This window comes from Pelophylax lessonae (assembly GCF_965119305.1).
Source record: "Pelophylax lessonae genome assembly, chromosome: 1".
In the NCBI taxonomy this organism is placed as follows: Eukaryota; Metazoa; Chordata; class Amphibia; order Anura; family Ranidae; genus Pelophylax; species Pelophylax lessonae.
This window is the reverse complement of record NC_138768.1, coordinates 800098800-800109845: the sequence shown is the minus strand read 5'-3', so window position 1 is coordinate 800109845 and position 11046 is coordinate 800098800. Positions and strand designations below refer to the sequence as shown.

Here is an 11046-nt window from a genome sequence, read left to right as displayed (position 1 = left end):
ACAGTGTGCTGAATAGCAATAATGGTCTGGTCATGAAACCTTCCGGGGGTCAAGTGGGTAAATATTTCAGTTTGTTTTTAATTGATTTGCACAGATTATAGGTAGATTAAGGGTGGGAAAAAAAATCTGAAGTGTAGGATTTTTTGACTTTTTTCTGATTTTGTTTTTTTTTTTACATCTCAAAAACCTGGAATTTCTACAGAGGTGTGTAAACTATTATTATAAAATTTTTTGCCTGTTTATTAAACTATTTATATTCACTGTATACAACAGCAAATTTGGTGCCTCCAAGTTTTTTTTCTACATGGGAACAAACATGTGATTCCTATTATATGTACAGTATATACATACAGAGAAGGAAAGAGATTATTTGTGATGTCTCTGTATGTTTAAATTGTTACAATTTGTTTCAATTAATTAAACTGGGGTTCACGCAGAGTACAAATCACTATAATTTAAGCAGCAACTCTTCTGAGAGAGAACAAAAGAATTTACCACTGCCATTACTTATTCTTAGCGTCAACTACAAACTCGCATAAAAACTCCAATATCTCAATAACAATAATGACGGCAACAAAAATAATAACAGTTGTCATATAGATTTATAAAAACCTTACATAGAATATTTGCAGTAAGGAATTGGCAGGTGCTACAGACCAAATGTGACAAATGTCAAGAACAAAAAGCCCAATGAATCACAGTGCAATGTTTTCAACTTAATTAGTCAAACAATTCACACAGAAATTGTTCTTTTTTTCTTTGGCTCGATAAACGTACTAATTACGAAAAATCATGGAAAACACCACAAATAGTAATGGGTAAAAAACAACAACTTGGTAGGTCTATTGTTTTTTTAATGGGATTCGTGGGGTCTGTGTTTTTTCCTGTCAGGAAGTGTACTTGGCCGCAGCTCCCCAGGCCCATGTGCGTAGGGGCACTTGGAGGCGGCACGAGGGCAGCCGTTGGGGTGGTTTACATAAAACCAGCACAGTCTTGTTTTTAAAACGTCGGGTAAAAGTCTTTTTTTGGCTTCTGCCTTGCTTTTGTTTGATGGCGTTTGCTCATCTTGGCTCCAGTCCCGTATAGAAACCCTGGAATTCATGACTGCAAAAAAAAGACAATACACGAACATAATTAAAACTGCACACAGAATAGAGTGAACACTATTATTTGAAAGGGTATTTCCACATTTGTAGACATTTGAGAAAACCCCACTTGATGCTTGTAATGTGTACAGACAGGGTCAATTATGTTAAACCTTACTGCACAGCCTCCTCCTAAACATTATAAAGCAGGGAGAGCATGTAAGGATTTTTATGTTATGTATTTTTAACATGTAAGGATCATTATGTTAAACCTTACTGCACAGCCTCTTCCTAAACATTATAAAGCAGGGAGAGAGCATGTAAGGATTTTTATGTGATGTATTTTTAACATGTAAGGATCATTATGTTAAACCTTACTGCACAGCCTCTTCCTAAACATTATAAAGCAGGGAGAACATGTAAGGATTTTTAGGCACGTAAAGAGCACTTCAAAAAGTAACCAGCAAATTTAAAGTGATTGTAAACAATCACCTTGTAAAAACAACCCATTCAGTTTAAAATATAAATGAAAGGCAAAACATTTTTGTATAGATATAGAAATACATTAACCGCTTGCCAACTGCGCACAGTATATTTACTGCGGCAGTCAGCCCCGGCCAGGCAGAGTGACGTAGATCTACGTCGCTAGCCTGTGACTAGCTTGTGAGCCAATAGCGGGCGAGCGCGCGCCCGCCCCGGCTCGTTCACTGAGGAGTACGCGTGTGACCGGCGGACCCGATGTCCGCCGGTCACACTACGATCCTCGGTAGAGAGGGAGAAAGCCAGGCGGCTTATGTAAACAAGCCGCCTTTCATTCTCCCCTGTGTAAAAATGGAGATCAGACGGTTCTACAATGTAGAACCGTTGATCTCCGTTTTTATAATAGTACACATGTCCCATCACAGTTAGAAACACGCCCCTAGGACACACTTAACCCCTCCCTCTCCAATACAGTTAACCCCTTCACTGCCAGTGCCATTTTTACAGTAACAGTGCATATGTATAGCACTGATTACTGTAGTAATGTCACTGGTAACCCCAAAAGTGTCAAAAATGTCAGTCAAGGGTCCGATCTGTCTGCCGCAATGTCGCAGTCCCGCAAAAACAATCGCCTGAAGAGTCTACATGGCACATGCCCAGAGGTATTTGTGAATACAGACCAGTGTGTGTGTGATCCCACTGACTGTGTGCTGGAACTATTCTTCCGGCATCAGTGTCAACTGTGCTGAAAAGTGGATATTCCCTATAGTGTCCCTGGGTGGCTCGATTTATTTTTAGCTACTGCAGGGACTGTACTAGAAAGAAAGTTGCCATCTTACTTTGCTGGAGTATCCCACAGCTACTCTACACCTCATCCAAGGTCAAGTTTAAGTTTAACCGCTTGCCGACCGCCGCAAGTAAATTTACTGCGGCGGTCAGCCCCTCACAGGCAAAGTGACGTTAATTAACGTCACTAGCCTGGGAGGGTCTGGGGAGCGAGCGCGCGCTCCCGCGCGGTCACGGACCCCCCCGCGCGTGGGACCCCCCCGCCCGTCACTCGGCGATCGTCGGGGGAGAGGGAGAAAGTCAGGCAGCTTGTGTAAACAAGCTGCCTGTCATTCTCCTCGGTGTAAATACACTGATCACACGGTTCTACTATGTAGAACCGTTGATCAGTGTCCTTACACCTCAAGTCACAGCCAATCACAGTAAGAATCACGCCCCTAGGGACACACACAGCCCCTCCCTCTCAAATAAAGTTAACCCCTTCACTACCAGTGTATGTTTACAGTAACAGTGCATATTTATAGCACTGATTACTGTAGAAATGTCACTGGTACCCCCAAAAGTGTCAAAAATGTCAGTCAAGGGTCAGATCTGTCCGCCCCAATGTCGCAGTACCGCAAAAAAAAAAAAAAAAAAAATCGCAGATCGCCGCCATTACGCGTTAAAAAAAAAAAAAACAACAAAAATGACAAAAATCTTTCCCTTTGTTAGTAAACGCGATAACTTTTGCGCAAACCAATAAAAATACGCTTTTTGCGATTTTTTTTACCAAACATATATAGCATAAAACAAATTGGCCGAAAATGTTAAAAAATTTTGATTTTAACATTTTTTTGGGGGGAATTTCATATAAAAAATGTGAAAAATATTGTTATTTTTGCAAAATTTACGCTCTTTTTTTGTTTATAGCGCAAAAAGTAAAAAGCGCACAGGTGATCAAATAACCACCAAAAGAAAGCTCTGTTTGTGGGAAAAAAAGGACGTCAAATTTGTTTAGGTACAGCGTCGCACGACCGCGCAATTGTCCGTTAAAGTCACGCAGTGCCGAATCGCAAAATACCCCCTGGTCGTTTCGCAGCCAAATCCTCCGGGGCTTATGTGGATAATAAAGCATCAAAAAAAAAATTACATGCGATCGGATGTGCAGTGCGAATTCAGCCATACACTTTGTATGGCTAAATTCGCACTGCACCCGCACAAAAGTCGCACATGAGGCATTTTTTCAGCCGCATCAGGATCGGATCGCACAGTGGTTCACACTTGTGCGATCCGATCCTGTGCGAACTGTCAGATGGGGGTGTCGTTAACATTTCGTTGACACCCCCAGCGTATCGCATATGGCAGTGTGAACTGCCACATGTGCGTTTGCGTTGCGGGAACAGGCTGTGAATTCGCAGCCTTCCCGCATCGCACAAGTGTGACCCGACACTAAGTGATGGCAGTTTAAATTCTAAGTGCCGGTTCACACTAGGTCGCTCCGATTTCGGGGGGACCTGTGAAGTCCCATGCACCGCGACTTCGGCGCGACTTGCACGGACTTCATATAATGAATGTCTATGCAAGTTGCTCCGAGGTCGTCCCGAAGTAGTACAGGACCCTTTTTCTAAGTCGGAGCGACTTGTGTCGCTCCTATTAGAATGGGTCCTGTAGCACTGCATGGACCGCGACTTGTCAGGAGGAGGCTGTTTTTTTTTTTGTGTGGGTTGCAGATTTTTTGCTGCCTCCTCCAAAGTGCTGCCCTAGGCCAGGGCCTTGTCAGCCTAGGCCAAGATACAGCACTGGGTGAACCTCCTTATTGGGGCACAGACCGCAGTAAAAACCTTATAGGTGTTCTAATCTGTCTCCACTCTATCCAAAACTAAAAAAGTGTTGCCGTTAAGTTATACCTGAATGTGCAAAACCCAACTCTTGCACATACTGTATCTTATCAGCACCTACAAAAGTTTTTGCATTAAAAAAAAAAAAATACAAGTGTCAAATTATGATACAAAATTGATAATGACCTTAACCCTAACCTCTAACAGACCCATCTTAGAAGAACTGTACTGTCCTTTAAGTGAACCAGAAAAAAATATGTTGAATTTGGAGGATTACCGGGGTTACAGTTTAACAACAGCCAGAAACTCAAGCTCTAACACTCGGCATCTGAGAAATTATTATGTACCAAGAGACATTTCCAAGTATAATCATTTATATTTGTCAATTTCAGTTTTGCAGCCCCACACCAATATCATTCTCTAAAGCTATTTGTTCAAGTTAAAAGACAGCTGATATTAAACAAAGACTGCAGTTTCCATGAAAGCAAGAAATGGTAATTCTGTTTTCTCCAAGAAGGGAAATAGTTTACATTTAGCCTTGGGGTCTGTCTACCTGGGAGAATGGAGGGAAGCTGAGGTCAGAACAGCAATTTATTCTGACCTAAACTTGTATTAAGGGCCTACAAAAGGCAGGAATTAGAATGTTATTTTATATGAAAGAAGAAGAAATGAGGGCAATGAAATGTCTCCAATAGAAAAAAATAAACATAGAAGTACAATGCAATAAAACGTGTTCTAGCTGAACTGCAGGCAAGCCGCTAAAAACACAAATGAAGTATAGAAATTGGATTTTAGTGCTTACTGTAAAATCCATTTCTCTGAGTTCATCGATGGACACATCGCTCCATAAATCATAACTAGTGGGTTACATTGCCTCCTCCAGGAGTAGGACTACGCACAACAAAAAACACCTGGCTATGCGGCCATGGGCCGTCCTCAGCTGGTATACAACCCCCCTCGCTGCTCTAGGTCTGGGGGTCTTCAAACTATAGCCCTCCAGTTGTTCAGGAACTGCAATTTCCATCATACCATGACCGTAAATCAGACAATACTGTCTCCATAGGAACCACTAAGGCATCTGTGGCATCAGCTAGAGGATCCAGAGACCGTGCCACAAACATCTGTTCCTTCCTGTTGAGGCAAACCCCATCGGAGACTCAGCTGATGAAACCCCTCTGGATGAAGCAACCATTCCCCGTGGTCCAACACCTATTAACTGAGATAATCCGCTTGCTAATGTTCCACCCCTGAAATGTGTACAGCAGAGAGGGCGGAACGAATCGTTCTGCCCACCTTAGAATACCGGCTACCTCCTGAGCAGCCAGGGCATTTTTTGTGCCCCCCTTGGTGATTGACATAGGCCACGGCCATGGCATTGTCCGACTGAATGCATACCGGACACCCCTGAAGGTGAACTGTCCAATGATTCAGACAAAGTCTGATCGGATGGATTTCCAGTACATTGATTGGCAGTCTGGACTCTGGCAGTCTGGACTCTAGAAGAGTCCAGACCCCTGAGCACAATCTGTGTAGAGGACGCCTCCCCACCCTGACAAGCTGGCATCCGTAGTGACAACCGTCCAGTACAGAGGGAGAAAGGATTTTCCCTGTCAAAATACCAGAGAACGAAGCCACCAGATCAGAGACCCTCCCGTACCCCGGCTCAACAGGATCAGATTATCTACTGTAGAGACTGAGGATTCTTGTCCCATTTCACCAGAATTCACTCTTTCAGAGATCTCCTGTGGAACTGTGCAAATTGAACCTCCTTGAAGGCAGACACCATCAGGCTCAGCACCCGCATGCAAGCCCGGAGGGATTACCGTCTGCTGGACAACAGAGCTTGATTGCCTCCTGCAATTTCTTGAGTTTTTCCAGAGGAAGAAACACTCTGGCCGAGGCCGAGTCCAGAGTCAGAGCCAGAGAAGACTTCTGAAGGTTAGGAATCCAACTCCTGCAGAGTTCACAGAGTAATCTCCAAGTTGTCCATCAGAGCAGTCGGAGACTCTGCTCGCAGAAGATAGTCAAGGTACCCCAGTACAGCGATTCCCTGCTGGCGCAACAAGACTAGTATTGGGGCCAACACTTTAGTGAAGACATGAGGAGTGGAGGTGAGACCAAAGGGTAACGCCACAAACTGATAATGCTCCTCGCCCAAGAGGAGGAAACGCTGGTGACCGGCACATATTGGAATGTGAAGGTAGGCGTCCTTGATGTCAATAGAAGCGAGTAAATCTCCTTGATGCAGGGACGCCAATACCGTGCAAATGTTCTCCATTCAGAACTTTTGTACCCGAACAAAGCAGTTTAGCTCCTTGAGATCCAGAATTGGACGTACCTTGCCTTCCTTCCTGGGAATTGTAAACAGGTTTGAGTAAAACCCCTGAAAACGTTCTGACGTCGGAACCGGGACAATCACTCCTTGAAGTAACAAGTCTTGCACCACCCCAAAGAGACCCCGTAAGGGACAAGCGCAGGTTGGAAGGGAAGAACCTTTCTGGAGGATAAGACCGAAACTCGATCTTGTAGCCGGACCGAATGACTTTGTGGACCTACTTATTTTTTTTACCAGAGAGGTCCACAGATCCGGAAACCAGCGAATATTTCCCCCCACCCCAGATACAGGTGAGGGCGCCCCTTCATGCAGAGGAAGCCTTGTCCGCAGGTCTGGAAGAGCCCGCTTGTGACTTGTCAGACCAGGTCCTCCTGGAACTTTCGGTGGAGGCTCCGAAGGGCTTAGATCCCTTGTCTGGAGACCCTGAGGGATGAAAAGGCCTCTTATGAGCCGAGAAGGATGGTCCCGCTCTACGACAGGGCTCCTTGGCCTTGGAAGCCTGCGGAAGAAGAGTACTCTTCCTCCCCTGTGAGGCCTTTAATGATGTCATCCAAAGAAAACGAAGCTCCAAACAAGCGATCCCCCACAAATGGGAGATCAGCTAAGGTCTTCCTGGAAGCCTGATCCACAGACCAGCTTTTCAGCCAGATAATACGCTGAAGGACCACTGTTGAGACAGACAGTCTTGAAATCAAGGGAGCTGCATCCAAAGAATCATCACAGACAAACTGTAGCCCATGTAAAAGGAATAGGGTTGATGGCGCTGCCTATATAATTTAGATATAATAAAAATGTAATAAGCTGTGATGCAAAGTGCCTTAAGCTAAAAACAATAATGTGTAATATTCAAACAATAATATATTCCATAAAAACTTCAATTAAGTGCAAGTGCAAGGTATAAAAGTGCCTGCAGAAAGATTGGAAAGTGACTGGTGCAATAATTGTATGAGCAATAAATAATATTTAACATGCAATATTAATGTGCTAAAAAATATGGTGCTATATAAAGTGAGCTGTTCCACTCATACCACGTGTTGATATGGGGAATAAAAAAGTGCCAACAGAGCAAAAATAGAAAAAAGTTATTATTTTAAAAAAATACAGCTTGCAATGTCCAATAAGGAAAGATCCAGTAGAAAAGTCTATATCATGTGTGGTGACTTCAAAGGCAATAAAGGTGACAGCACTCGGAACAAACCGACACTCAGGTGAAAAGGTGACCCCGTGGTGGGTGGTAAGGTGCTGGGATTCCTTTGATAAAATTGCACACTTACCAGAGGCACCCACCCCACACAGGGGTATAGGGGTATAATATGCTTTATTGAGCAAAAAAATGAAAAGGTACTCACATTGAACAGGAAAAAAACGAGCGTGACTGTATTGTCCGAGCGCTTGCGATCCAAGCCTCGTTCCCATATAGGTTTACCGGAAATGACTTGACACGCTGTACGGGTTTCGTAGCTTGTACGTCATCAGCAGCAACGCTGCTGATGACGTACAAGCTACGAAACGCGTACAGCGTGTCAAGTCATTTCCGGAAAACCTATATGGGAACGAGGCTTGGATCGCAAGCGCTCGGACAATACAGTCACGCTCGTTTTTTTCCTGTTCAATGTGAGTACCTTTTCATTCATTCATTCATTCATTTTTTTGCTCAATAAAGCATATTGCGGAATTACACTATGTCCACCATTTATTTTCTGGTTTAAATATCGGGAGTGGAGCTGAGTGGATTCCTCGGAACATACCTAGGCAGGAAGGCACACAGGGGACCATCCTAGGGTACATCCACACCAGGACCAGCCTGATCCTCGGCACACGCCCTCCACCCAGGGATAGGAGGATACCGCTAGGTTGCCAGACCCATAAATACACCCGCTCTATACCCCTGTGTGGGGTGGGTGCCTCTGGTAAGTGTGCAATTTTATCAAAGGAATCCCAGCACCTTACCACCCACCATGGGGTCACCTTTTCACCTGAGTGTCGGTTTGTTCCGAGTGCTGTCACCTTTATTGCCTTTGAAGTCACCACACATGATATAGACTTTTCTACTGGATCTTTCCTTATTGGACATTGCAAGCTGTATTTTTTTAAAATAATAACTTTTTTCTATTTTTGCTCTGTTGGCACTTTTTTATTCCCCATATCAACACGTGGTATGAGTGGAACAGCTCACTTTATATAGCACCATATTTTTTAGCACATTAATATTGCATGTTAAATATTATTTATTGCTCATACAATTATTGCACCAGTCACTTTCCAATCTTTCTGCAGGCACTTTTATACCTTGCACTTGCACTTAATTGAAGTTTTTATGGAATATATTATTGTTTGAATATTACACATTATTGTTTTTAGCTTAAGGCACTTTGCATCACAGCTTATTACATTTTTATTATATCTAAATTATATAGGCAGCGCCATCAACCCTATTCCTTTTACATCCAGTGCATAGTCTCCGGACTATCATCCAGGGAGGCTGCAGCCTATTTTTAGATATATCTATATATATATATATATATATATATATATATATATATATTTTATATTTTATACATTTACTATATATTTTTTATTCATTTATTTATACACATTTTTTTCACTTAATTATTCACTTATCTATCCATTTAGTCCATAGCGCGGAAGTTCTTATTTTTCCAAACTGTAGCCCATGGACCAATTGATCCGCCAGCTCCGCAAAGGCAGGGGGAAAGCTGTTCCCCCTCCAGGTTTCCGACATAAAAGTTTAGCCTACTCGGCCATAGTCTGGGACACCAGAGCAATAGTAAACACCAGCCTAAATGCTGAACCAGCCACAGTGAACACTTGGTGGGTCAGAGCCACCGACCTCCTATCAGCCTGATCTTTAAAGGCTGGGGATTCCTCAACCGGAATTAAGGTGGCTTTATTTAACCTGGAAACCGGCAAGTCCACTACAGGTGAGACCGTTCACTTTTTAAGCAAGGAATCCTCATAAGGATTCGCAAAACGCTCAGGAACCGCAAAGGTGCATTTTGGACAACTCCATAGTGACAATAGTATCAAAGTAGGCGGGAAAAGGGAACACCCTCACTGCCTTGGAGAGCCTGTGGGTGCCAAAAGGGACCGGCACCTCCAACGCAGCATCAGCCGCATCCTCCATCTTTAAAGTTTCACGGACTGACACAATCAGCGCACCCACCAGCGATTTTTTATGTGTGGCTAGAGGAGCATAGAAATCATCCTCACTATCTGAGCACGCAGGGTGCATGGAGGCAGACCCAGAAGAGTAACTCCCATCCGCAGCGGCCGAATTAGATTCAGGATCTGGTGAGACAGATGAAGCAGGTGAAGGCGGGGGACGCTTTTGCTAGCCCGTTTCCCCAGGACCAAATCCACTTTGGACACGACAGTGCAGTCAGGGATTGATGGGACCCAGAGGGCCAGGCAGACTCAGAGGGGATCAGGTGGGGAAATGTGCTCTAGAGACTCCATTAGTAAAGAGGGCGACCCACACAAAAAAAGTGAACAACACTTCCAGGGACACTCCACTGCGCAGGCAGTACCACAGGGCCCAGCACAGAGCACTACCACTTCGTTAGCAGAGAGAGGGAGAGAAAACCCCACAAAAAGACTCACCACCATCGATCAGGCACTTAAAGCACCAGGCAAACTGCACAACTTGCGGCGATCAGGAAGAGAAAGATCTAGGAATCAGCAATAGGGGATGAGGAGGGGCTCCCACCGCTGAATCACCACCCATATAGCTTCAAAGACATGGTCGTCGCTATTTTCAATAAGAAAACCTTATTAAAATGGCCGCTGAGGCTACAAAAACATGGCCAATCTATAGCAAAAAAGGCCCCAAGAAAAAGTTGGCACCACGCGGCTCCAGGGGACCCAGGAGCACTGAACACGATCCCAGTAGGCAGGAGCCCCCACCAGGTAAAGCCCCCTCCCAAAAGTCGGTTGTCCGGGTGCCGGCAGCACGCCCCCCCCCACCACCAGCTCGACACCCCAGACCGACCTAGAAGGCATGGCCACCCCAAGGGAGGGAGGGGGGGTGTGGGCAGATGGGGGGGGGGGGTAACAAGTCCACAGAGGACCACCGAGAGAATGAGGGGAAACCCGGGGGTCAGACCATCCTAGGGAGGGGCCCACGTCCACCCCAAAAACCTTCAGGGTTAGCGGGGGGACAGCTATTTACCACACCAGAAACAGGGTGGGCACCGCTCCTGACAGGCCACTGCTCCATCGGAACAGGGGTGACTGTCAGCCAAGAGGACTGCTGGGACTCAGGCCGAGGCCAGGTCATATGCGTCCTCGCGAGGCATGTAACGGCCGGCCACCCCCTGTCCAGTGGAGCTATGTCGCAGCCGACCTAGCGCGGACCTTAGGCCTGCGCGCACTTGCTTCCCAGACTGGGGGGACTTTCTGGATCTAGATTATCCAGTCCATCACCCAGTCCGGCGGTTGATAATAGATTCTCACAGGAACAAAATAAAGATAGGAACAAAATTCTGAGCTGTCAAAAAAAAAAAAAGGGGGAAAGAGATGAAGT

The 11046-nt window shown here is 45.0% G+C and overlaps 1 protein-coding gene across 2 annotated transcripts in view; it reads right to left on the bottom strand.

The window, feature by feature from the left end:
- Positions 1-368: 368 nt before the first annotated feature.
- TRMT44 (tRNA methyltransferase 44 homolog) overlaps positions 369-11046 on the bottom strand; it is a 97251-nt gene continuing 86573 nt past the window's right edge. For both annotated transcript variants that reach the window (XM_082243181.1, XM_082243182.1), the window contains one exon: positions 369-1104. In XM_082243181.1, coding sequence (XP_082099307.1) covers positions 854-1104 — 251 coding nt within the window. In that variant the 3' untranslated portion in view covers positions 369-853. The remainder of the gene's footprint in view (positions 1105-11046) is intronic.